A 27816-nucleotide genomic window follows, 5' to 3' on the forward strand; every position below is an offset into this window, starting at 1 on the left:
GCAGGGTGTTATCCCAGCCACAGCTCAAGTGTAACGCACTTCAGGAGACCCAAGGCTGGGGTGTACGTTCGCTGACAGACTGAGCGGTACCATACCTGGCCACCTCTTACCCTGTCCGGTCACACTGCACAGAGGTGAATTTGAGCTCGCTCTTTGTCTCTCACACACACATGCAGTTCTCCCCAAGCGCAAGAGTTCTGCCTACACCCCGGTGCTTCCAGTGCAAAGAGTAGGTTGGAAGAGGAGTCATGCTCTCTGATCCTCCTACCAGGCTGCAGCAACTCCCCTGTAATTGCAACGCATTTTGTTCTTTTCTTGAAAAAAAAAAAAAATAAATTGAAAATAAGGCTTGAACCCACATAAACTGATCTCTGTTGGCAAGCTTTGGACTACAACTGTGCCTAATGAAGCCCTGAGGCCAGATATCAAAGGCAAGGTGTAACTCCGTTCTCCGTTCGAGTCAAGTGGAATTAAATCAGCATAAAACAGACATGGGATGAACTGATTTTTCACAGTTGTTGCTGGAAACAGCCAGGGACAAAGACAATGTTAAGTCTCCCGAGGTTCAGACCAGATCAATCTGCTGTGTTGCCCAGGGCCTGTGACACGCTTATGTGGTTCTTTACCTGTGTTTAGAAAGGGAATGGCCATTCCCATAGGCAGAGACTTCTTCGGCGGAGTACAAGCACCCATCATTGCCATTGTCTCACACATAGTTAAGCTCAAGGTTGGGTTCAAAATTTCTGATTTTCTACTGTGATTTTAGCCTGGATGCATGAGAAAACAAATCTCTGTATATCTCAATATGCTACTCTCCCCTTCCGCTCTCACATATTTTCTGAACACATTAGCCAATTTCTATCAAATGTGACACAGAAGGGAAGTCCCAAATGCCACATATATGCTGCCTTTGTGAATGCTGTTGGCTGTATGCTCAAAGCCCAGCTCTCTAACTATCCACACTGTCTAAGCCTTAGAGCACATCCAAAGGGGTGATCATGACAGCACCCCATTCGAAATGCCAGAGGAAATCCAAGGACTGCTCGTTGCTTTCTATTTCCTCCAACACACATTCCCTACCTCATTCGACACCTCCATACCCAAGAGCATCCCAGCTAGAGCAGCTCGCATCCTCCAACTCCTATTCCATACAGCAGGGCAACCCCACCAGTAAGTGACGGTGGGAGGCATTACATGTGTCTCCATGACAGAGAAGCCTGACACGAGAGATTTCCCACCTGGCAACACTGAGGGATCCATGCCCATCTCAATCAGTGCATGACAGCAGGGAACAATGAGACACCCAGATGGACCAGCACGACCAAAAGGCTCCCTCTGTCACTGCAGCTGTGGCACAAACAGCATTCGTTCTCCCCTGTCCTTCAGCCTAAGGCCCCTGCTCTAACACTGCAGAAAAAATGCCAAGACAGAGTTATGCAGCCAACTAAACCAAATAGCCCTGCTCCCACGAAGAGAGGACAGCACTGGCTAGCCACAGCATGGCACACAGATGCACACGTACATACTTGCCTGACGCTATGTGATCTTCTAGGGTTACTATCCAGACTGTATGTTTATTCCTTTCACCTTCCCACCCCTTCCCAAAAAGCCACAGAAATGGCCACCCTGGCCACCACACCATTTCTCACAGAGCAGCAGGACTCTCCAGTCATCCATATGAACTTAGAGGCAGAGAAAAGCCAAACAACTCCTTTATTTGTGTACAAAACATCCCCTCTCCAGTGGGACCACTCTTGCCCTTTCTGTTCTAGCCCACCGTTCCCCTTCTACCTCCACAGCCCAGCCCACACTGCACCCCTAGCAGGCTTTTAGGAGTCTCCCATGACCTACACAGTCTTTTCCCACTCTAGAGCCAGGGACTGGCTAGCCCAGCATCTAAGTACTCATCAGAAACAGTTCAGAGCAGCATGAGTCATCTTGGGATGGCATGGTCCCTTCTGATGTCTCGCCAACATCCTCTGCAGGCCAGGCCCACCCACACCAAAGCATCTCTGTCGATGCAAAGTTCATCTTGTGGGAAGGATACACAAATTCACTGGCACTTTCTTGCTGCAAAGAGGGCTGGTTTCTTACGGATAGAGATACAGGCTCTGGATGCCAGCCCAGCCAGGGTGGTACAGACAGGCATGGCACCAGCCTCATGCTGAGAATGTCCCTCTGTCCTCTCCATAGTCATCATTGCCTGCCAAGGGTCAAAAGAGCCAAACTACTACTGCCAGCTCCTTCCAGAGCAGCCCCAGCAGGAGAGAGCTACTAAAATAGCCCATCCAGTGCCTGTTGGATCTATCTGCAAGGGCTACAGTGCTCATTTAACAGTTTCTCCAGCCCAACTCTGGCATCCTAGTGGAGAGGTAAAGCACTGGACACAGCTGGCCCTACCAAACTCGGAACAAATACAGGTGTATGCAAAGAGGAAAAAAACATTCTTATACTAAAAGTGCACTGCAAGTACCTTCCTCCTGCCATGCACAGGATGGTAGTAGAGCCCAATCCACTTCAGTGCTCTCGAGGTTGGCATGTTGCAGTATGGTCCAGCACTGGAGGCAGGGGTAAAGAGCTAAGGAACAGGAGAGAGGGCTTCAGGAGAAAACAGTGGCTTTGCAAGCAGCAGATCCCTCTATTCCTGCTCTTTTTAGCTGTAGTGCAACAGGGACAATCTGAAGGGTCTCTAAGGACATGCAGTGTAGACTCACATTGGCTGTTTCAGAAGCCCCTGGGAAAGTGAGCGAGGCAACAAGCACGCATCCAAAGTAATAAGCAGACACAAGTCATGAAAACAGGCTGTGAAGAAATCCCCAGCGAAGGAAAGGGTCAAAAATCAGCTTATTACTATTAGACACTGGAGAAGCCGACACAAGGGAGAGTCCACAAAATCGCCCTACACAGACGAAATGTTTCAACTGGAGTTCAATTAGCCACATCAAAGGACATTATTCAACGAGACCTGTGCAAAAGATGAATCTGGCCCCTAATCCCTGAAAAAAACCCACGGGAGCAGACAGTTCTCCATTGCACAGGGTTAAGTTAACGTAACAAAGATGATTTGAACCATTAGTTATGTCACGGGTGATCGTTTCAGGGAAGAACGATGTGATTCAACTTGACAGAGGAGCAACTCCAAAAAAGTTAAAATACAATAAAATTGAGAGAAGATAAAAGATTACAAAGCTTCACATTTCACTTGAAACCAGCAGAAAGAAAACTATATTTTCAACTATTTATCTATTACTACCCATGGTGTATCACTGAAAACAACACTTTTTGCTATTCAAAACATAATACAGTAAATAGAATTACAATTGCATGCAGATATACCATAATTTCTTATTTCTCTGTAGTACAGTTGCATCATCTAGTGGACAACACAGAGATTGCATGAGGTTTTACACTAGTTTTACGGAGTTTAGTTTGCAGTTCATTGAATATCTTTGCTCTACCACTGAATATAGCTTTCTAAAACTTAATTCTGGAATTATAGACATCCACTAAAATATTCAGTAGAATGAATTGGAAATGTTTTTTGGTTTTTTTTTCACTCCAACCTGCAACAGACTGATGCCACCTAAGATTTGTTACATAGGGGCAAAATCAAGTTCTTCTAGTTGAATTCAGTCACTGAGCTGCGATTGCCTTGCTTTTGTGCTGAAATTATAAACATCATGAATTTTACATGGTTCAACACCAATTGCTAGTCCAAACTTATGGAAAATTTTGAAATAATTTAACAACTTTAGTTTATATTTATTGTGCAAAGAAACCCATAAATTTATTTTGGGACGACTTCGCTCTGTCCTAGAGTTCATTATCTCCATCTCTGTAATCACAGATGAGCTAAGCACAAACAAACACTTCAAATTATGCCAAAGTGCAGCATTTTTAAAGGGGTATTCTTTACCTTCTAGGTGGAGAGGGGCTATATATCCTGGGAGATATCATTTTTAAAAGCTCTTTCTTTGGGAATGTCATCTTTGAAATGTTTTCATAGTGAACCTAAAAGCTTTAATTATCAGGCTATGAGAGTTGATACTCCCTTATCTTGTCCTGAAACAGACAGGTCTAAAGGCACTTAGCAATGATGGATGATCTCCGCACATTACAGCTCAAGAAAACTGTAAACTAGAAGCCACTCTCTGTAGAAGATCAAAGAAAATCCATGCCATATTTACATAAATTGACACAGGAAAGATACTGTCATGAGGTTTCATGTTTACCATTTTTCAGTGACTGCACTAAATCAAGTCCTCTCTCAAAAAAAAAAAAAAAAATAAGCTACACTATTTCTGTCTCACACTCTTACTACAAGAAATGAAGCTTCTCTAATTTACACCTACCCAAACCCAGTGTTTTCAATGCAGTCACAGAAGGCATTCCTACTTTACCTGTCTTTGAGTAACACAGCACAAGCTGGCAGAGAATCTAGCTCGCTGCCGTGGTCTATACCAGGTTTGCATTGCTAATGGTAAAAAGCTGGGGTTTGCTCCTACCATTGCTGAGATTTGCAGATACAATCCGAAAGGAAACTTATACAAAGAGAGAAACAAAGTATGTCTTTCCACGCTAAGATCACAGCTAAATCACTTCTTAGAGTAACAGAGAGCCAGAGCCAAACGTTAACAGCACTACAGCTAAGCGATTAAGATGTTTGCAGCTCAAAGGGGCTGTAGTTAAAGTAGAGGCTGACAGTAAGCATCTTCACTCTTTGAAAACTTGATTTAGTGTTCTGTAAGGCAGCTGAAGAGCACTCCCAGTGCAGTTACTTCCTCAGGCACCCTAGCTCTAAGCCCAGCTTAGGATGCTCTGTCTTGCACATAGTTTAGCTTTGATTAAAAAAAGAATTTAAGCTTTTGCTGACTAGGCATATATATACATAAATGCTGAATCATGACCTGTGTTATGCTGGTTTATTCCTGTTAAAAATCCCTTGCTATTGATATTTTGTTACAAAAGCACTAGTTCTAATTCCATAGTTTATTCAGGCAGGATTTTGCCTTTGACATTAAACACACATGGCTCTAATTCAGAACACTTGCTACAGCGCTTAAGGTAAAGCTGGGGGCTTACTGCCATGCTTACATGCCCGAGACGGACAAGCAATTCATACCGTCCACTCTCCTGCGCTGCCAGATCCCCTTCCTGCACTCCCCGGCGGGTGCGTAGGAGTTACAGAAGTAGAGGCCATATTCAAAGCACCTGGTATAAATGCGTAGTCTACAGTGCAACACCGAAGCGAATAAATTTCTGTCAAACTAGCATCCATCTTGCAAGACACATCATACAGAAGCTGTTCTTAAAATAGGCATCTGCACAAAACAAAAAAAAACAAAGAAAAAACAAAAACCAAACATCCTTATCTTCTTTAACTCTGGTACCATCTCAGTATAAAACTATAAAATGAGAAACACATCTGTTCTTAGAGAATGAAAAAGTTTTTATTGAAAGTAAGAGGTCAAACAGTTCAACTGTAATCATCAAAACTGCAGGACCTGTTCAAAGCCAGGACCCCTCTAGCCCAGTACCCTGTTTGCCAGTGGCCACCAACACCTTAAAAGAGCAAGCACAGGTCGAGCATATACAATACTTGCCATCAATAGCCTCCCAACCTTCAAGTATTTTGAGATCAGGGGACTATGTAAGATGGCTGCTAAGTGCCATCAGCTCTGTCTTCCGTCTATATGTGCTCTGCACCCACGTCAACTTTTGTATCCGTATTCCTTAGCAACATAACAGGATTTGTTACCACATTCTGATAGTTTTGAACCCGACTTCTTCAAGCTTCCTTTGAAAGCCCTTACTTCTGTCACTGTGAATGCTCAGTCACCATCCACCCTCTTCATGTCATCCATGACTTCTGTAGACCTTTTTGCAGACCTAATAAAAATGAATGGGCAACAGTCACAGGGTAAGGGTCTCTGCTATCTCTGCTGTACCCACGTACAGTCGTACAGAAGGACCCTTACGTGGGCTGTCAAAAATTGCCCTCAGTGAGATTAGTAGAGATTGTACTCCCAAATCCAGTCATCTCATCCCAGGAGGTACTTCAGAACAGGATTGCCCAGAGTATAAAATATGGTGCCAAGTTACTTGCAGGGGTTGAAACCACAGTTTAGGGAAATATCACTTGATATGAAATTAAGTTGGCCCAAAGGAAGTAATAAATGTGCTTCTAGCTCCAGAAAGCATAATGGTTACTTGGGAAGATAACCACCATCACTCCCAACATCTCCCCGTTCTTTCTTCTTCCCCCAGTCCCATATGCTGAGCATGATGCCACATGGCACAGAACATCCCCCCAAGTCAGACGGGGCCAGTTGTCCCGGCCATGTCCCCCCACAACCTCCTGTGCACCCCGAGTTCACCTGCTGGTGGGGGAGTGTGAGGAGCAGAAAAAACCTTGACTGTGTAAGCACTGCCCAGCAATAACTAAAACATCCCTGTACCATCAACGCTGTCTTCAGCACAAATCCAAAATAAAGCCCCATACTAGCTGCTATGAAGAAAGTTAACTCCACCCCAGACAAAAGCAGCCCACCCAAATAGGCCGACACAGAAAAAAAAGCAGGGAAAACTCCTGGAATCCTTAAATCCAAACACGTTTACACAGTAACATCCTTGTTCACAAGGTACCAAAGAAAGTCTGAAAGTGCATTTTAACTTGAATACTTAACCGTTTTCACCTGTTGCATTTTTTCTTTAAATTATATCATTAGCTAGAATGCCTTTATTGCTGTATACCATTTCATTTATTTCAAAAATAGAGGTCTTGTAGAAAATGAAACAATATATTTACAAAAATAAACTTTTAAGAAATACAGTTCTTTAAAAATGATAAAAATAGTAATGAAAAATTCTATGAAATGTGATTCCCCATAAAATGGAAAATAATCACAACACAACCACAACTGTAAATGAAGTTTATACAGCTTAAATAAGGGTCCTGCCCTGAAATGCCCTTTGAAGAAGTCTCTCTCCTCTAAACAACATCAGAAGCTCGAGCTCCCTACTTAAGTAGAACTAATACTGAAAGGCAGCTCATGAGACTATCCCCTTGTAGCCAGGATGGGAACATTTCTCAGTGTGATCACCAGAACTGACTGGAAACAGAATTAATGGCCTGGGTGGTCTTCCAAATAAGAAACAGAGTTCAAAGTGATAAATCCTTTCAGTTGTCATTTGCAGCAGGAGTCAGAACAAGAACGAGTAAGTTTGGAGGGAGCTATGAGAGTAAAGGAGGGAAATTCACACTTCCTTATAGCCGAGAAACACTTGGGCTCAAACTGCAAAGGGAATGATTTGGAGTCGGTCACCATAGGACTGATCTGTGCTCTAGTCCGCATCTACTATACTTCACCAATGAACAGGCACTGCATGAACTGCTAAGTCTTGGGGACATGTACAGATCTCAGGGAAAAAGTAAAGGATCAGTACAGGGCAAATATAAGTGGCTCTGTCCTCTTCCTCTCTGTCAAGTGCCAGAGCATAAACACACGCTGAGGAGTATCTGCTTGACCCTACGATCCATGCTTTAGCCACACAGGCAGCTGTAAAGTCTAGGACTGCTGGAGTCCACAATCCCGGGGCTGCTCAAATTACCCTAGAAGCTGTTTTGCTCACAGCAGTGTGATTTGGATGAGATGTGATGAAAGCCACCTCTGCTGCCCCCTAGCACTTGGGCTACCTTTAGTACTACTGACAAAGGTCAGCAAAGAACAAAATAAGACTCTGGGTCCTGTGTGACCCTGTAAACAAACCTAGGCATGTTCTGATGACTTTTACAATATTCTTTGCTGCTCAGGTCCATTAAAACAGTTGATCAAGGCCTATCCATGGCCAAAGAGCTCCAATCAGCCACAGCTATCACAGTTCCAGATGGGTCAAGTTGTTGCGATATTCAAGTTGCAAAGAATCTCAGCTGATTTTTGTAGTATCTTCAGGTCTTCCAAGCGTAGTGCTTCTACCAAAGTGAGCTGGGTTTTGAGGTTCTCTTTGTTCCTTTTCAACTGGGAAATCTGAAATTTATACAAATGGGATTAAATTACTAAAAATTCAGATTATTTAATATAGGACACAAACATAAAATTTGTGTAAAGCTCCTCTGTGGTAGGGATTCCATGAACTCTGTCAAAATACAGTATTTTTTTAACCTTCCACCAGAGAAACTGTAATAGTAAAAGAAAAAAGGAAAGAAGAAAATAAAGGAAAAAAATCATGTGTGGACAGGAAGCAGACCAAAAACAAGAAGAGGAAGGGAAATGCTTACCTGGTATCCGGCTCCTAAATCCATACTATCCTCAAGGTATTGCTCAAGACCAGATTCACCTCATACTCTGTGCATGTAAGTGTTTCTTTGCAAAAGTGTGGTTTTGACAACCTTTTTCCGTGATAGCTATCCAACTTGACATTAAGTACACATGTTGTTTGCCAAAATTGAGAAAGGAAGGAGAGATTGTTTTTCTAAGAGTACAGACCTCCCTCACAGCAGACTGGGTGACATCGGTAGCTCCATTTGGCTTGACTGGCTTTAATGACCACAGCCTTCACTTTCTGCAACAAGGCACTCACGGCTGGTCTGCAACATCTTATGTGCCCACCTCACACAAGCCTGCATTTTCTTTTAAGAGGTAACCTCAACAAACACACTGATACTGTAAGCAGAGCAAAGTTAAACACTTCTCCCTTCTTTACACGGCTTCATGTAAGCTTTGTAACATGGCTCCTTTCTTTGCTGCAGCCACAAATTCTGCTGAGCAATTTAGTGCTGTCAGTCACCCTGGAAACAAAGCCCACACCACCCCACTGTAGTCAATTCCTTCCATCACTCTGTTCTCACCCAAGAAAATTACACTGCTGTACATTTATGCTAGGAAAGAACAGAATCTGGGCTACTTCGTTCTTCCAGTCAAATTACCTGAAGAAGGGCATGTTGTGTCTCCTCTATTAAAAAATGGCATATTTTTGCTGTCATAGTCAAAGTCTGCTGTTCGTTTCTGGCTGAAATTACATCACCAAGCAGTGTTCTCCTCCAGGAAGTACTAAAAGAAAAACATTTGAGCAAGACACAATCATTTACTGTATTCCCCAACTGAATGACAAACATATGGTCATGCTAAGAATAACATTGCTGGCATAAGGCAAGTAGGGTCAGCATATAAGAAAAAGGCACACGGCACTCAAATATGAGACTGATAAGGCAAGTAAAAGAGAAGAGGGAATTAACAGTCTGGAGCAGAACTTCCAATCCTCCAGCCCTACCCCTTCAGCCAAAGGCACGGTCTGCATTTAGATCAATGCTTCCAGTCTTCACTGCTCTGCCATGCTGCCACCAACTTCAGCAGCACCAGCAAGGAGTAAAAGCTATTCACCCAGAACTTACTAGCATGGCTTCTCCTAAACCTCACCTCACATACTCACACACTTCATAGGCTTGAAACCAGCACCACAGGGATTTATATTTAGTTCTTGTAATCAGCTTATTCCACTCAGCAATGAATCTTTTAAGCATAAACAGCTTCAAACAAGAGAAAACTTTTTTTTATTATTTTTTACTATAACAAGCAAAGCCCAGGTAACCATCTTCTATAGATGTTGTTTAAGGCAAATTTGCCATTTGTAACAAACGATCAAAACTGTGCTGGCGGTCACTGGAGATGAATTTCAGTGATTTATTTGGCCCTAGAATTTCAGAAGCAGCCTGTGGAACACATGCTTCAAAGAAATTAAGCATGGTCAACAGCATTTAGAAGTCCCATCAAACCAACAGGAAAAAGGTCTGGAGTCTGAACCTTAAAGTAATATCTCGTTCTCAAAATAGAAAGGGAAAACAATGGGGTTTCTAGTGTTTAAGACAAGAAAGTAGAAGACCAAAGCACCAAACAGGCAATGACTTTACATTATGTGGTGTTCTTTGCCTTTCCTCTTTTCACTTCTCACCTGGAGTCAATGAGATAGACACAGGAAATCCAAATTGTCCCAGTATCTCACCTCACACACAGCCAGCAAAAAGCAAATAAAGGGAAATATCACATGAACGTTGTCTAAATATTCAAAAAATACTGAAACTTACAATTCATCTGCTGCAAGGCTTAACAACTTGAGGGCTGTGAATAGTCTCCAAGATGGTCCATCCCATCCAAAGGTCAGGTTTCTAAAAAGTCAGAAGTGATGTGATGCAGAAAGTACAGGTAATGTTTTGCAGCAAAATAGCTTCCTTCCTCACAAGTGTCAACAAGGGAAGAGCTGTTCTTCAGAACTAGAGCACTCCTTGACTCCCCTTACCCTGCTTCTATCCACAGCTAGGAGACAGCTTGAACCTTGAAACTTCTCTCAAGCTTTGATATTGGTGTTTACCACTTCCACCTTCTCCCACAAACAGCAAGCAAATCAGTGTGTTAAATAAAAGAAATAATTATTTTATACTGGATTTTGATACTAGAAGTAAATTTGACTCCCAGAAAAACTGAAAAGAAAGCTCACATGGAAACAAAACACTCCAGATACCTACTCTAAGAAATCATGGTCCCGTAAAATGGAAATTTTTGCATTTCTCTGCTTGTCCAGTGGTGGAAAATATTTGAGGAGAGTATCTGCACAAAAACACATTTTTGATATTTAAATAAATGTTATGCAGAAGAAACCACAATCCTCAATTGTGAAGTGACATTTCAACCATATTTTTCAAGTAGCTAAAGGACAAAGACAAAAACCTGCTACATTTTGGTGAACTTTAACATCATAAAAAAATGTATCTACTTCTCAAAATCTATCTACGGTCTCCAGGATTGTATCCTTATAATGGAAATCCTGACTCAAACTGAAGTTATGAACCACTCTCAGCAACTTTAGTTTGTGGGGATCAGGACTTAAACCCTGAAGTCAATGTTACAGTCTAAGACATCCAGTTGGAAGCTCTACATACATGCTGGTAAGAATCACAATTTTACAAAAGGAAAAGTTTCCAAAGAACACTGAATTTTAAAACTGCGATCCCTGTATTCTATGCTGTTCAAAGTGCTATCAAACTCTATTCCACTTCTTGGAAATACACACAAATATCTTAATGGCACTAAAAAAAATAATCATAATGCCTTAATATGCATTGTGCATATACTTATATATATGTATCTGCAAGCGTATGTGCTTCTTCACTATCCTTTAGTTATCCCTTTGGACCCACATCTCCTGCTGAGATTAACATGCTCAGATGCTCTGCTCTCTACTATTGTACCTTTCAATGTTAAGACAATCTATATATCCAACCTGATGAGACATAAACACTGCTGTGAGGGTTATTCGTGGCAACAAATCCATAGTCTAGTAGCAGTCGCTGATTATCATGAGGCCCATAGCAGATAAATATTTCTTCATATTTTTTGCACTGTGAATTTGTCCAAATTTCATAGCTTCTTGTCTGCTCATTAAATGCAGCCTTTACCTTCAAGAAATTAAAAAGTTTTACTCTTGGCAGGAAGACAGGGTGAAAAAGGAATCAGAGCTTAAATATTAAAACCCAACAGTATTGAGCATTCCTCTAACTGCAATAAAACAGATAGTGTTACAGATGTCTGAAAAGGCAACCCATTTGGACAATTCCACACCAGGATTACTCTAAAAATACTACTACAAAGAACAACAGACATCAAAACCTTAGCCTGCAGGATGTGCCACCCACTGTGTAGACTTATTACAGAGGCCCCAAATCCACAAATAAAGATGGCTTCACGCAGAGCCATCTTTGGCTATCCCAGCTCTATGTTGGCACACAGTCCCTGACATAAGTTGGAACTGCTCTATACACTTTCCTAAGGCTGCCCACAAGCTTCAGCCAGAGGTGAAGTACACAGGGACCACATAACTTAAGATTTGTCTCCGGAGCTGAGCCTGTAGCGAGAGCAGAGGAGGGTTATATTTGCAAGTGGCTCTTCCCAAGGGCTACCCAGCCATTGTGGACTCTCCGTGTACCTTTGCTTTGCTACATAAACTGAAACATTTGAATCCTCTTTATTCAACTGCCTTGGACTGAATAGCAAGCTCCAGGGTATATACGAACCATGAGTATGCAGCGTGTGTGTGTCCTCAATAGACAATTTTCCCACTATGATATCTCTCACTAACCTCCAGGCACTCCTAATCCATCACATAAATGCATATTGTATTGAGATAGTGCATTCACAAGAAAATAAAATAAGTGAGCTATTTTTAGTTTCTTACCTGAACATTTGGACTGTGGTTTAGCAAATCTAAATATGGTGCCAATGCATAAACATCTGGCTCAAGAGAAAAACATTCCCTCTGTGAATGTTTCATGTATATTGTCCTGGTATTAATAGTGCACCAAGCCCACTCTAGAGCACTGTAGTTAAAAATAGTTCCTGTGTCCTCAGCAAACAAAGGCTGCAGGGAAGAGAAAAAAGCCTTGGAAGACAAGTACAACTCATGGACCGTTGTTCTCTGTTCCTGAGCCTTCTTTCTTAAAGGTTCAGGAAGAAGGCTCACTACATCATTCTCCAAACAAACAGGGCAAGTGTATGTCTTGGGTAGAACATCAAGATATGGCTTCCACAGAGATTTCTCACCAGCATGCTTCTCTGCTATTAAAAACGTGCACAGTCCTATCAATGGAGATACAGGAGGCTTCCATCTATTAGAAAATAAAACAAAAATATCAACATAACAGATACACAGAGGTGAGATAGGAAATGGATGTAGCAGTATTTTATCTCTCTTCTAGTTCTTTTAAATGTTATAAATAGCTCCTATTTTAAACTTCTTTGTACTTCATCTCCAAGTCCTTTTGATGATTTCAAAGGGGCTATAAAAAGCTGGCTCACCTTTTGTGTTGTTTTTCAGTTGTTTGGGGGTATTGGGTTTGGGGTTTGTTTGGTTTTTGGGTGGGGGGGCATGCTTAGGATACGCAATGAGTACTCATCATCCAGCATAGGTCTTTGTTCTGAATTTTCTAAAAGGCCATGTTCATGTGACTGCTTTGCAATCCCATTTTATCCCCCTTCTCCTATTGAAGCATATTCATAAATTCCCAAGAAACCATCCATAACTGGCATTTAGGTCCAAACTGGCTCTAGAGGCAGGTCAAGTTCAAGCCAGTACCACCCCTCCCGTTCTGCCTAGCTAAAAGGAGGCGCTCTGTGTCAGAGCCTTATTTATCTGAGCATTCTACATGCATGAAAAGTCCACAAGAAACACTCATACAACTTAGGGCATTCAGTTTAAAGCCTTACCACCACTTAAGATGACTAATCTACTAACGAGCAACCCACAGGGAAGGCCAGCTTGCCCAAAAAGTGTCACTTTTCACTTACTTCATAATGTATTCTCCCAAGCAGCTACTAAGGACAGTGCCCGTGGTGAGCAAGCATTTCTCAGGCAATGAAATAACCAGATCCCCTGCCTTTGAGGGAGGAAAAAACAAAAACACGACACACATAAAGAATAGTAAAGGTCAAGTGTAAATGACTCCTCTACTATGTGATTTCTGAACAGACAGACATTCCCCAGAAAACACTAATGTCAGGAAGCAAACAAATGTGATGTTGAACTTGATGGAAACTGGCATGGTTTTAAGAGAGTCACAGCCCAGGAAGGAGGACAACTGCAGTCAGTAGGAACTGTCACCTGCAGAAAGTTAGCTGTTCGCAGAAACTTTGGTGTCTGGCTACTCACTTTCTTTGTACCGAGATAAATTTTAGATTAGATCTCACAAATACTTGAACTTCTATCAACATAGCAGTATGTGGTAGGGATAATTCAGGTCATGTCTATCCTGACCTTGTTTATCAAGCTGGTGTGTGTGTAAATTAGGTTTCATGCCTGGCTTGAGCCTTATGCGTCCACGCCTGTAGGGACAGGACATGAATCAAGTCAATACTCTCCCCTTCCCATTCCTCTCCTGAGTTTCCTTACCTTCCTGAAGCCCAGTTGAGCCTATGTCTCATTTCACTCACTGCAGACTCCCACCATTGTGGATAACCTGAGCCTCTGGCTTCACCTGCTGGCTCTAACCCTGAGCCAGCATAACATGGACTGTTCTCCACACAATTTCTCCACTGCACCTCCTTCCTACCTCTTGCTATAATCTCTATTTTGCAAAAGGCTCTGGGTCTGACTCCTTGTTATTTGATATCAAAATATTCCCATACCAGTTAGGAAATTTCTCCAATTCAGGAAATTTCTATTTCCTGAGAGGCACTCTTCAGTAAGAGTTCAGTCTTTCTGTGCCAATATCTGAAGGGCGAGGTATTTTTTCTACCGTTCCCCTTTTCTGATGGGAATGACAGAAATTATGATTCTATTAGCTGGTCTACCAACAAAGAAGAGGGCCATCAAAATGAGCTTAAAGCCATCGTTTCACATCATGGCTAAGATAACCTAAAGCCAAATGCTGCTTAAACCCCACCACTTTCCTCCATCTCCCTTCTTGACACGCCATTCCTCCAACAGTGGTCTGACCAAGATAGGAGATTTCAAGGAGCAAAGCTATCAATCAAAGCTAGTTAATTTTTCTGAAGAGAGAGTTTTCTGTTAGTTTAGCTTCCCAATACAACTTATCACACGAGTGGGGAAGACTGCTACAGACAGTGCAAAAGAAGCTGTGGGAGACAGTGGCTGAGGGAGAAGGCATAGAGGAGGGAAGAGGCCTGCTCCTTCTGGTTTCAGTTAGCCACTGATTGCCATAAACTGAAACACAAGACTACATGCTAAATCTCTGTAAATGAGCACAGGAATGTCTTCATCCTACAACTGATCAGGGTACATATGACATCATCTTATGGATATGCCAACACTACCAATTCTGTATTAGGCTAGAAATTACATTCACAACAGGGACTGTGAAGCCATTGCCTGGAATTTTGAGCTCTGCTTATTGCAAAAGTCATGGCATCTCAAAGAACCTAAGAACCTCTTGCATTAGAACCAACATTACTAACCTGAAGAGCCCTTGTTGTCATCAGTCCTCTTCCTGTATCTGAAGTAGGAACAAAGAGGATGCTTAAATACACCTATATATGTAAAATACAGGAGACTATGATAAGCTGCAATAAGTTAACAGGCCAGCAAGGAAAAGCTCTAAAAGAACATATATTATCTCTTACAGATCACAAAAGCCAATTATGGATTGTTTCAGATATATACCTCATTTCTTTGTTCTCTGATTCTCTTTTTACTTTTCAGAACCCTGTGAAAGCCCTCCCCCTGCAACACTTGCTGTCCAGTTCTAGCAATTACTCAACTTCTTTTCCCCAAGCTTAAGAGATATTACTTTCTTTAAAACTGTGCTAATAACACTTAAAATCTTCATTTCTACAAGGAATTTGACATAGGTGTGCATGTTTTGTAGCATAGCAGAGTATTCCTCTACCAGAGTTTTACACAAGAGAATCTTTATATAAGAAACAGTTAACAGTCATACCTACTTGTTTATGTTAAATGACGTTCTCGTGCATTTGCCAGGAGTCCTTAAAGGACTAACAGTAACTGGCTTTTTTGTTTTTCTTGATGCCAGCCAGGTTTGTGACTCCAAATGAAAGCAGGAATCTAACATTCTTAGAAGAATGAAATGTGTACCACCAATAAATAATTAAAACATTACCCCAGAACTGTGCTGGCCTTAAATTACTGTCTTCAAATCCTCTGTCTTTCAGCCACTTCTTAAGATTAATATATTCCAGTTTGTGACTGCAGTTGACTAAAAATAAAAAAGAAGGGATTAATGCTATACAATAACACTCTACAGGAAAATAAAGAAAATTGAAAAATTTTACTGTATGGTCAGAAAAACTGTATTTTGGACATTTTAGGAGAGCATAATAGAATAGCAAGAAGGGCTCCCCTTGAACTAGCTTAATAAAATTATTGGCGTCTGGGAACTGGGAGCTAGCAGAACTGTGGGAGTTATCCAGCATATTCAAGAGTCAAAGAATTTAAGAATGACATAGGACTTCCCATTAGCCAGAAAAGGGAGCTCACGATATCCACCATTCTCTGCTTGGAAGTGTAAATGAATGCTAGAATGCTTGCATAGAAAAAAAATAACATTTAGGAATGTTATTTTCAAAGCAAAAAGGTATTTGACAAATATACACCACAAAGTGACACCTTGACAAACAACTGGTCATTTTATTATTGAGCAGTGCTTCCAGCAGTGTTACCTGAAATGAAAGCCCTCGAAACCAAAAGTAGTTTAGAGAGGAGATATTGCTTTATTCGACGTCAGGTGCTAGAGGGAAAACCCACAAATCTCTCACACCTTACCAGGATATTCGCCCATTATTTATACAAAAAATATTCTCATAATTCTGCCTACCTAATACATAACTCCACCTAGGCTTACATATTCATTAGGATGACCAAATAGTCTTTTTGCACATGCGTATCAAATTTTGCTGTGTTGGCAAAACACTTCTGCGCAAGCGTGAGTGTCGGTGGTCATTTGGGTAAGGAGACCCTTCCTCACATTATCCTTTTAAGGTATTGAGTCATCTCAGGACAGTAAAAGTTTGCTGTAAGTTTGCCAACTTCTTGAAGATAATAAGGATGTTCTTTGAAGTAGCCATAATTCTATCCTAATTGGTACAGGAGTATATACTTGACATATAGAAGAACCCTGAAGTGATTAACTACTTCTGGTTGTCTCCTCATTATCACGATCTGTAATATCAGCTCAGTGACTAACTTTTTACACAGTAAGAAAGTCAGTAATTAGATATTTTCTCACACAGTAAGAAGGTTAGTAAGAAACAATTATTTTAGAAACAAAGCAGAGCCCTGTCTTTGGTAACAGCGGTAGTACCTCCATCCATAAAACTCTGCAAGTGTCTTCTTTTTCTCTTTCGACCTGTCCGGCCTCTGCTTTTCTTCATGTTAAGAAACAGATGTTGCCTTATTTAGACAACCCTAATTAAAAAAAAAAAAAATTTACTTAAAAATACTTAAAGTCCCCTTCAAACATTGCATGTTTCTTTTGTTTCTTTTACCTCAACGAGAGAAATCAGAGCTCTGCCTGCTTAATAAGCCGCCTCTCTACGGTTTAGAAAAGACACTACAAGCAAAGCCCTACAGGGTGATCGAGGTGAGGGAAGCGGGGAAGCCTTTTATCTCCAAAAACCATCTTGACCGCGGCAGGGCAAGCCCCGGCGCTCCCCCGCCGCTCGGCCAGGCCTCTCCCCGCCGTCCCGGCTTGACAGACGAGACCCCGAGAACCGCCCGAGTGAAATGAACACCGCTTGGGTCGCCCGTGCCCCTTCCCATTTTAAGGCAGAGAAGACTGAAGAGCGGAACGAGAAACGACATCTCCCCTCAGCGGCCCAAGAGCGGCTCCGGCTCCCCACTCCCTCGCAGGCTGAAATGGCAGCGGGGGAGAGGGCAGAGATAGCGACACCGCCCGGTGTTCCCCCCCCCCCCCCCCCCCCCCCCGCCGCCGCCGCCGCCGCCGCCGCCGCCGCCGCCGCCGCCTCACAGCCGCCCACCTGCCAAAGAGGAAGCAGGCACCGCCATTCCCGACGCTGCTCCACCCCCGGTCCCCGCCCGTACCGCCCCTTCCTACCGCGGGAGGCGGGCCGCTCCCGCCGCCATCTTAGGTACGTGCGTCCGCCCGCCCCCCGTGTTGTGCAAGTCTCTGTGGGAGGTGGCCAGCTCGTCCTCCCCTCGTCGCCGAGCAGAGCTGAGGAGCGAAGAAGGGGAAGGTACGCGGGGGGGGGGGAAGGAGTGCGTGCCGGCTGTCCCTCCGAGCCCGCCCTGCAGCTCCTGGCTCCATTCATCCCCTTTGCGGGGCGCGGCGGTCGGGGTCGCCCCGCGGGGAGCAGGGAGTCCCCTGAGGCGCTGGGGGCTTCGTCGTGGGTCTCGGGTTTGCTTTGCTTTGCCTTGCCTTCTCACGTGGGGAAGAAAAAGCATCCCCGAGGAGGTGTTAGTGAGGGAAACGTGCCGTTTTGCGGTGAGGTGGGACCTCCGTGGTGGACTGTGAGGGTGGCCGCTGGCCCCGGCGAAGTCAGTCGGTAGCTGGGCAGGCTTTTAGGAGCTGGTTAAGGTTTCGCCCTCACTAGATGTCTGTTCGCGGTTAGTTGCAAGGTGATTTGGAACAGGAATGGCAATTAAGTCAAAAGTGAACAGAAACAGCGTTTTAAACTCGATTTTATGGGGGAAATGCATCTTTAAATGTGTTATGTCTGTGAGGGGAAAGAAAAACAGCAAGGAGGCTCTGTATCTAGAGCTGACTGGTGTGTTAAACAGGAGAAACTGTCTGTAGTCCACTATAGTCCACTGTTTTGCTCTAAAAATGCTAGAATTGGTTCTCTGCCCGGCACTTGAAGACCAGGCCACTCCTCCCCTTTTTTTGAGCCTGAGTTTTTCAGCTTTGGCTGCATCTGTACTTGAATTGAACCAGTTGAATATCCTTCAAAAGAAGGAAATTGTGTTCCTCTAAGGTGGATGTGCAGAAGAGTTTACTCTCATCAAAAGTTAATTTAATACTGAAGATTAGACATTGACTTTCTTTCTTTTTTTTTTTTTTTTAACCCAATCACTGATTGGGCTTTCTTCAAGACATTAACACCAAACATGTATTTCTTTGCAAATATCTCATGCTGCTTTAGTAAGTTACAGTTAGTGTGCACTCTAATGTAGTTTTACATAATTCGAGGTAGAATTCTAAATAGGATTTTAAAGAAAAAACACTTTAATCAATTTTCAGATAGCTATCTTTGTCCGTCCAAGCATGAAACTTTCTTCTTTGCCATTTGCAGTTACTGTCACTTTGGCATACATCCAGAGAGGATAATGTCCAGTGTGCCGGTGGCTGTGGTGACCGGGTCCAACAAAGGGATCGGATTTGCAATTGTGCGGGCTCTGTGCAAGCAGTTCCCAGGGGATGTGTACCTGACAGCCCGAGACCCCGGCCGTGGCCAGGAAGCAGTGTCAAAGCTCCAGGAGGAAGGGCTGCGTGCACTTTTCCATCAGCTGGATATCGATGATCTGCAGAGCATCAGAGCTCTTCGTGACTTCCTAAAGGAGAAATATGGAGGGCTGAATGTGCTGGTTAACAATGCAGGGATTGCTTTCAAAGGTAGGAAGCAGACTGTCTGGGATAGTCCTATGTGCTACAGTGCTACATGGAAAAAGATAGTAGATGCCATCAAGAATTTTAGAAAGCTTCTTATACAGGACTTCTGTGCCAATGGCATGCTGCTTTTTTGGCTGGGCAAGCTGCCTACCTTAAGCATGATGAGAGGGCAATGTGAAATGGATCTTCCTCTAGCATCTGTTGGGCTAACTGTGCGCGTAAACATGTTTCCCTGGAGTATTGAATTTGCATCACATACAGAGCATGAAAATACTTCACACAGTGCACGTGAGCAGAGTTAGGTTTATTGCCTCAATGCCCATGAGTTTCATCAGGCCCATGGGAGCCCTTTATCTCTGTGAATATCAGCTGTGTTCCTTGGGGATCTGTGTTTTCTCTCTTCTCAAACATACTTTGTTCTATGCATTACCCATTCAAGGATTCCAGTTGATAAAAAAGAACCTTTGTCCCTGGGTGATTTTGTCATCTTTGTTTATCTTTAACTTTCTCAGGCTGTTCGGTTGCCTGTAAAACAGTTAAGCTAAGACTTGCTGTGCGGAGCAAGAATTTATCCCTTTCATCTTTTAGTGGACAGGAAGGCAAGGAAAGTGAGGAAGACACAACCGTTGTAAGGTAGAAGAATGCATTTTTGTGTAGGTGTTTACAAAAACAGTTTGAAAATCATGTTAGCTCCAGGTAGAGCAAATCACAAGCATGGCAAGTTCATTTCCCTGCCAGTACAAACTTGTTCCATATTTTGGGGTTTTTTTTCATTTTATTTTAATCTCTTTGCCTGGTCTCTAGTTAGGACATGTAACTGTTCAAGCACAGTGTTGTGCTGACTCATCGGCTTGCAGCATGAGTTAAGGATGCCTGTCAGTGCGGATCAAACCTCACCTGCTGCTGAAGAAGGAGCTTCTCATGTAGTGGGAGTGCAGCGATGATGTTCTGAAGTCCAGTCACTGTATATTTTGCATGGTACTTCGCAGGAAGATTGCTTGTGTTCAAGATCAGCTTAATAGGAGGCAACTTTTAATATGAGCTCAGGATGTGCTCAAGATGTTACAGTCTTTTAACTGTTGCTGCAAGGTTTTATCTCTGGCTATGCTTATCATTTATAAAGCCTGCGGGTGCTCAGGCCAGTATTTCTTCAATTCATAACCAAGTCCTTAGCTCAACCTACAGTGAGTTAGTGTGAGACTGGGCTGCAGCGGCAGCAATCGAAGTGCAGTGTGTGTTTTCTGTTTCTGATTTTGCAGCAGCTGTAGCCTCCATCGAGGTGGGTACCTGGGCAGGTGAAATACAAGCTCCTCAAATTGCTGCAGCAAGATTTGTTAGAGCTCATCTGTGAGAGATCTTAGATTTATTATCGTGGAGCCACTGAACAGATAAACAAGTAAAATAGCATAACCAATGGAGTTCCTGTTAACATCCTTTATTAAACCATAGATTTTTTATTTTTTTTATTTAGAAGTTGCTTCCAGATGTTTAGCCTAGACTTTCTTCAGGCTGACAACTTACTGTGAGTCAGCAGTAGCTCATACAATTAAGAAATGTGATAGAGGAGCCAATTGTAGCTGTTGTTGTGTAAGTATCTAGCACAGAGGATATAGGGTTAACACCTGTGTAAGAACTTGCTGTGATGCTTATCTCGTATTTTGGCTTTAATTCTTGCTTCTGAGATTGACATTTCTATCCAAGCTTGCTTCTCTCCTCGCCAGGTTTCTGCTACCATCCCAGATTTATGCTTTCCCTTCTTTATTGTAGTACCGTGTGTCATTGCTGTCTGTCAAAGATTAGATTTGTCATTAAATTTCTTTTACTGTTCAGTTTTTGTGATGCACTACAGATAGTCCATCAAAGTCCTTAGTCCAGCAAAAACTGTTCATGTATGAAATGATTATGTACCCGTGGGTTGCCTTCTGGATGAGCTTCTGTGAGAACAGTCATTCTAGTAATGCTTATTAAATCAAAGGAGTGTGTATCTATCAGGTGTTACAAGTAATATATCTTGTTAGAAAAATGAGTGGGTTTTGGAATGTAGGGAAGCTTTTCTCTTGCAAGGTGAGTATGGAAGTGTGAGTTTGGTGTTGTGTAGGTTTTTAGTTTCTTCTCCCACTGTCATAACTCTTGCAGTAGGTCATGGTCTAGCTTCATGTCTCAGATTTAAATGCAAGCAAGCGATTTGCAAAACTTTATGCCATCGGTGCCCACTGCTCGAGAGTATAAATAAGTTAGCCATTAAAGCTGTGTTTTGCAAGAAAAACACAACTACATCAAATACTAAATGACCTGTTAACTGCTTCTCTTTTGAGTTTACATAAGTCTGAGCTATGGAGACAAGTGAAGACCTGCCTAATCTATGTAGGTGGCCTTCATCACTGCAAAGAGAGAGCCTGTAGCAGAAGGGGAGGGATGCTGTTACTTCAACTCTTACTTCCCCCTCAAAATGGAGGATGTGTAACATATGGCTTATGGCTGAGCCAAATTGTCAGCTGATGGCACATCCTACCCCACTTTCAGTGGTGGCAAGCTGTCAATTCTGTCTGATGAAATCATATGCTTACAGTGCAGTTCCATGGTCTGCTTATGCTTACCTAAATCAGCTCCCGTTCCTGGCTGCTAGTTCCCACTCCTTAGTTTGTGTTAGCAGCAGATCTGTCAGTTCAGGGGGTTATTTATGACACAAACATTTATCAGTTTGGGGGTTGGTTTGTTGTTTTTTTTCAGACTGCATCAAATCTTACCCCTGCATTCTTTATAAAAGCCTTTACAGTGTTCGTTGCAATTCAGTACTGCTCTGACTTCCAGTCCCAGCTAAGAGCCCAAGACATGACAACATAAGAGTCAGCATATAGAAGCAGTTGTCTGCCATGTTGTTGGATGTTAGTACTGGGGTCATAGTCTAAGTTATACATCTTCAGTGGCAGCATCCTAGATTCAGGATCTTCCCTTCTGATTTCCTCTCTGCCCCCTCCCTTCCCCTGGTACGTCAGGATGGTTGCAAAGTGCTGTGCTATGCATTTAAGAGGAGAGGGCACCTCAAAGTTTACTTGCATGTGGTAGTGACAGCCCAGACTGAGCACTGGGTGTGAGTAAGTGCAGGCAGGTTAGTGGGCAGGTTGGGGAGCACACCCTGTGAAAGCAGTCTTTCCTTGTCTCTTCATGTGAAAGACAGAAAGATAAATGGCCTGTGGGTTGTCAAATGACTCTGCAGAGGGATAAAACTGAATCTCCTGGGTCAAAGCTAAAGCCTCCAGCTAAGAAGAGGTGAAAATGTAATTAGGTCATTATAATATAGTATTGTAGAGCTGGATCTTTTCATAAGAATGTGTTAGTGATATTGCTTTTTTTTAAAATGTATTTTAATTGATCATATGCCTGTTTCCTAATTCTCAAAAAAAAAAAAAAGGAACTAAGATAAACTTTTGGGGTTTGGTAGTTTGGTAACTTCCTTTCAAACAGTAGTACAATTCTGATTTTTTTTTTTTATTTATTTATTTTCTCTCCCTTACTGCCACCTCTTATGAGAAGTTCATGACACAGCTCCATTTGCAGTCCAAGCAGAGGTTACGCTGAAGACAAACTTTTTTGGAACCAGGAATGTTTGCACAGAATTGTTGCCTCTTGTGAAGCCTTATGGTAAGCATAACATAACAAGTAGAGAAATAGTTTTATATGAATTTTGGTCTTCGTTAAATGGGAAAATCCTGTCCTGCTGTGTCAGAAGCACACAGCCCCACAACAAGAGGAGTGCACCTTGCTGTACCGTAGGTAAGAGGCTCCCAAAATGTCTCTGCTGTGTATACTTACATCTACTTTCAAGCTGGTCGCATTCTTCTGTTATGAATTGAAGTGGAATTCTCATGGTGCCTTTAAGAAGACAAGAAGAACTTAACCCCTGCATGTTCTGTCCATGTTATCTGTCTAGATAAATTATTATTGCTTCAGAAAGGACCTTTTGATGATATAACTAGGATAAGGAAGTACCTAAAAACAGTGTTTCAGCTGAGTTTCATGTGACATGCCCATACTTGCTACTGCTGAAGAAACCTTCGCAACAGGCTGTTAGTCTGTCTCTGTCTAGATCACAGCCTTTGCTGTATTTGCAAGTGTCTAGTGATGTAGTTATAAATGGCTCTTATCATAGAATACCAGGTTGGAAGGGATCTCAGGGATCATCTGGTCCAACCTTAAAGATGAAGGTTACACTTGAAGAGGTACATTAAGTTATTGTGGTTCGGTGATGTTAGGAGGAACTGGAAGAAACGACTTTACCTAAAATGATAAATAGAATGGACCAGGGTCAGAGAAGAGATGTGTATTGATAATTTAGCAACATGCAAATGATCTGTACTTGTTGGATGACTGTCCTGCTCAGAATGCTCCCTTTCTCGAAACCTGGGAGCGCTGGAAGTGCCCTGGAATGCTACTGACATATCACAGATTATTTGAACAGAGGGTATTTGGATCCAGTACCCACACCAAATCTAAGTTGTGTTTCATTTTTTTTTTTAATACAGTTCTTTTTGAGACTTGTGATCACTTGGTATTTTCATGGTTATTTGGATAAGTGCTTGCTGCTATGAATGAAGTGTTGTCTATACCAACAGTTAAATACATCTAGGTTTTTAAGAGAGAAGAAGTTGAGTAGATGAGAGAGAAGCTGGGAACTGTTAGTCCCTAGGGATGAAGGAAAGCATAGAGCAAATTAATTCTGGGGGCTTGTAGGGGAGAGATTAAACAGTTGCAAAATTGCAATTTAGTCCTGTTGTACTAAGGGTGAAGGACAAATACGCTATAAAGTTGTTAGCAGAAAGGATTAATTTCTGTGGTGTTTAATATCTAAACCCTCATGTTCATTCACTTGTTCGTAGTCTGAATGGCTGTGAACTAGCAAGAAAGAAGGGAACTGTAACATAATTTTAGTGAAGATGAGTGAATTACTGATTCAGCTGACTCATTCCTCTGTACTGAAGTGCTGGGAGATAAATAGCTTACTGCAGTTCTGCATGCTGGGATTTGTAAATCTTAAGGTATTCTGTAAACAATCTGATGGTTTCACTGTGTTAAGAACTCGATTGATTTTGTTGAGTTCTGTATTATCCTGGCTTTTGAGGTACATTTTCACAGCACGTTACTCAAGCTGTTGCAGAAGTGAGAGCATTTTCAACCAGAACTTCAAGAGTAAAGTCTGGTTGCCGTTACTGAGAAAGCCACTTACTACTATGAATACGCCTACAGATTGTAACAGGCTATTTCCTGGAAGAATACCTGAAGTTCAATGGAGAGCTCTTGCAGGTTCACACCTTAAATTACCCCCTCTAATGGTATTCACTAGAAACACTTGATGTTGAGTTAACTGTGATCTTCCAGAAGCTCTGCAAAATAGCCCACACAAAATATTTTGCAGGTATTCACTGAAGTAGTGAATACATAACTGTAGAGCAAGCCCACTTCAGTGTCGGGGCTTGTTTGTGTGTGTAGAACTAATCAGTCTTTATTTTCTTTTACCAGGGAGAGTGGTGAATGTCTCTAGTATGGTAAGTAGCTCAGCTCTGGGAGGCTGCAGCCGAGAACTACAGCAAAAGTTTCGCAGTGACACGATCACTGAGGATGAGTTAGTGGAACTCATGACGAAATTTGTGGAAGATACCAAGAAAGGTGTGCATGAGAAAGAGGGTTGGCCAAATACTGCCTACGGGGTATCCAAAATTGGTGTCACGGTCTTGTCCAGGATTCAAGCCCGGATGTTAAATGAGAAAAGAAAAGATGACCACATCCTTCTCAACGCCTGCTGTCCTGGATGGGTGAGAACAGACATGGCAGGTCCCAAGGCCACTAAATCACCAGATGAAGGGGCTGAGACCCCAGTTTACTTGGCCCTTTTGCCTTCTGATGCTGATGGTCCTCATGGCCAATTTCTTAGTAACAAAACTGTTCGAACCTGGTGAGCTTATGTATGGGGACCCGTGCAAGCGGTAATGTGACTGTGGATTAGCCTGTGCCCTGGGAGGGCATTTAGCCAGAACAGTCTCATCCTGTCCACAGCAGCAGCAGGGTCCTTTGTCATTACAGTGAGGGTTACAGTTATGGTACTCCTCTGGGATTAAGTCTACACTGGGGTACGCTTCCCGACAGTCTCCATTAGCCTGCTCACAGAATTGGCTGTGTAGCCCAAAATCCAGTTTGTGGGTGTTCCAGCCCGGATGATACAGGCTAATTTGATGTTCCCCTAATGTAGAAGTGCCTGACCTTGTTTACCTGAATTTACTCTTAATTAAATCTTAATTAATTGCCAGCCCTTCTCCCACTCCCCCGAGACAGATCTCTGACATGGAGTTGGCATGAGGAAGCAGATGCCTTACTCTTTCTCAGCACAGTAGATGTTTCTAGGGACCATAGTTGCTTCTTGAGGTTGTGCAGGGTTTCTTAGAGGAGGAGCAGGTTGTTCTGAGATCTGCAGTTTGACCAGTTTGGGGGGAGGCTAATAAGACCAGGACAGAATCACTGCTGTCTAGAGATTCCTTATTATCAGTTGAAAATGGAATTAGGTGAAAACAAAAATAGCGGTGACATACCGTTAACAGAACTTCATCAGTTTGCTTTATAAATATGTATATCAATAAATGATTACTTGCTGATTTGTATTCATCCAACTGGCTTATTCTGATACTAAAGGTTTATAATGTTTGAAAATACAGTTTCACTTCTGCAGCTAAGTTTGTAGCTGGAATGTGTGATATTTGGACTATATAAAGAGAAAATAAACTACATAACTGATACAGCAAACTATTCCTCTGGACTTCCAGTTCATTTATTGCACAGCCAGAAGTTTCCTTATTAAAAACCTGGATTAAGTGCTCCCCCAGGCTGTGGGGCAGGGGGCTGGAGTGAGGTGGGGTTTGGTCACGCCCAGGCTATAACCCTGCAGCGCGCTCTCCAGCAAGGTGGGCACAGCCCTGCTTTTGGCAGGGGGAGGCTGCTGCCCTCTTCCCCGTGCTGTGAGAAGCTGAAGGAGCTGAAAACAATTGCCTATAAACCTGTCATTAGTAATGATGCATCAGCAATGGACATGTTAATTCTTAATCGGGAGTCAGCAAGACTATGCCAAAGTGGCTTAGCTGGCTGGGTTTTACATGGGCTTCCCCGGTACAGTTTGTGTTCAGGAAAGCCTTGGAGCAAGAGACATAAATAATATGAGTGGTTTTGGTAATCACTTATCAGCACGGAACAAAGGCGTGATTGTTAGTTGGGTTTTTTTAAGGATACAGTAGCTATTGTTTTTATGAAGATGGAAGTATTTGCCATGTGAGTCATGCCCCAGAGCTTGTGGAAGAGCAGGATGAGTGCTGCCCCAACAGTTCTCACGTTAATCTATTCTCAATGAAGAAAAAAATCTCAGGCCTTTAGTTTAAGGGCAACAGATCAATTACAAAATCCCTGCATGCAAGTTTTTAATGCATTTTATGTACTGACGACAGACTGCCTACAGTATGATAGCGCCAAAAGCCATCCAGTTAATACAGTAACTTGACTGTCATTCTGATGTGCAACAGAAAGAACCGTAGTTTGTGTGTGTTCTTCTAGTTGTCTCAATGACAACTCCCAGGAGGGCTGTGCCCTGGGAAGAGGGCTGGGACGGCTTGGGGCAGGCTGCCAGGGAAGGGCTGTTTGCTGGGAGCAGAATCAGAGTGCAGCATGTGTGGCAGGCTGGGTCTTTGGACAGGGCTGGCATTGTTCAAACAAAATGACAAAAATGTCTCTTTCTTTTTCTTTTTTTTTTTTTTTTTTTTCCCCTAAGCTGCCTCCCTGCTTCTCTCCCATGTCCGTTGTGTCTGAAGTATTTTGTTGCTTTCAAATTCTGGCACTCTTGCCGCGTGGTTATTGTGTAAAGTTTGAGGCTTAGGAACGGGATGAAATAATAATGATCTGTTCTACTGTATAAAACTTTGACACATGATTTACTGTTTTTCTTTTTATGGCGTGTCACTACCATTTTTACTTCTGAATTTATTAGCCAAAGAAAATGCCGGGCAATGCAGTAGCTGCGGTGACACGGGACAATGGAGGAACTGGATTCACAATTGTGGGAGCTCAGTGGAGGCAGTTTCTTGGGGACACCGTGGCTTGTGCTGGGCACAGTCAGGCAGCAGCGGCAAAGCTTCAGGAGTGGAAGCTGTTCCTGCTGCCACCATCAGCTGGGTGTAAGGAGCATGCGAGGCCTCTGGGACTTTCTGAGGCCTCCCTCGGCTACCGACATCCCTGTGCGCTCGTTGACAATGCCACTGTCATTTTCAAAGGCTGTCATAGGCAGGGTGTTGGGCAGAGCTTTGCTTTTGAAAGCCAGGGATCCAAAGGTTACAGGGGCAATCAGTAAGGAGACTGGTCTGCTCTCAACCATTTTGAATGTAACGGGGATTACAACCAGGTTGTTTCTATCTGGATCCCCTGTGATGCTGATCGTTACGGCATGGGACAGAGCTTCGTGTCCATTCCAGTTCCAATGCTGTGAAGTGCAGCACATTTGGCTTTCACAACTCCACCAAAGACCTGCCTAGAGAGTTTGAGGTCGGTTTACCTAAACAGATGAAGAGAATATACCTAGCTTAACATGTTGTTTCCTTAAATTTTCCATTTAACTGTTTTCCTATATAAATAATGAAGATGACAAGACCTCTTGAGAATCCGTTTATGTCCATAGCTAATTTTAATTGAACCTATCTCTT

At 42.7% G+C, this 27816-nt stretch overlaps 2 protein-coding genes across 6 annotated transcripts; one reads left to right on the forward strand and one right to left on the reverse strand.

Moving 5' to 3' along the window:
* Positions 1-5433: 5433 nt before the first annotated feature.
* SETD4 (SET domain containing 4) lies at positions 5434-17631 on the reverse strand. Of its 5 annotated transcripts, none has more exons than XM_074601723.1 (11): positions 17499-17631; positions 16823-16926; positions 15623-15718; positions 14961-14998; positions 13335-13423; positions 12226-12655; positions 11275-11449; positions 10520-10601; positions 10082-10162; positions 8927-9050; positions 5434-8027 (listed from the first exon to the last, which is right to left on the reverse strand). In XM_074601723.1, the coding sequence occupies exons 2-11, from the start codon at positions 16890-16892 to the stop codon at positions 7893-7895; spliced, it is 1320 nt and encodes a 439-aa protein (XP_074457824.1). In that variant the 5' UTR covers positions 16893-16926; positions 17499-17631; the 3' UTR covers positions 5434-7892. The 5 variants fall into 5 exon arrangements, with proteins under 5 accessions (XP_074457824.1, XP_074457857.1, XP_074457835.1 ...); XM_074601756.1 differs by having other exon boundaries at positions 6597-8027; positions 14961-15032; positions 17499-17554; XM_074601764.1 differs by lacking the exon at positions 17499-17631 and adding an exon at positions 8117-8177 and having other exon boundaries at positions 6751-8030; positions 16823-17384.
* Positions 17569-25882, forward strand: LOC141748942 (carbonyl reductase [NADPH] 1-like). Its single transcript, XM_074601778.1, has 4 exons — positions 17569-17714; positions 18771-19090; positions 22622-22729; positions 24605-25882. Exons 2-4 carry the CDS (start codon positions 18805-18807, stop codon positions 25039-25041), a joined length of 831 nt encoding a protein of 276 aa, XP_074457879.1. The 5' UTR covers positions 17569-17714; positions 18771-18804; the 3' UTR covers positions 25042-25882.
* The last annotated feature ends 1934 nt before the right edge of the window (positions 25883-27816 follow it).

Source organism: Larus michahellis, chromosome 1 (genome assembly GCF_964199755.1).
Source record: "Larus michahellis chromosome 1, bLarMic1.1, whole genome shotgun sequence".
Lineage (NCBI taxonomy): Eukaryota > Metazoa > Chordata > Aves > Charadriiformes > Laridae > Larus > Larus michahellis.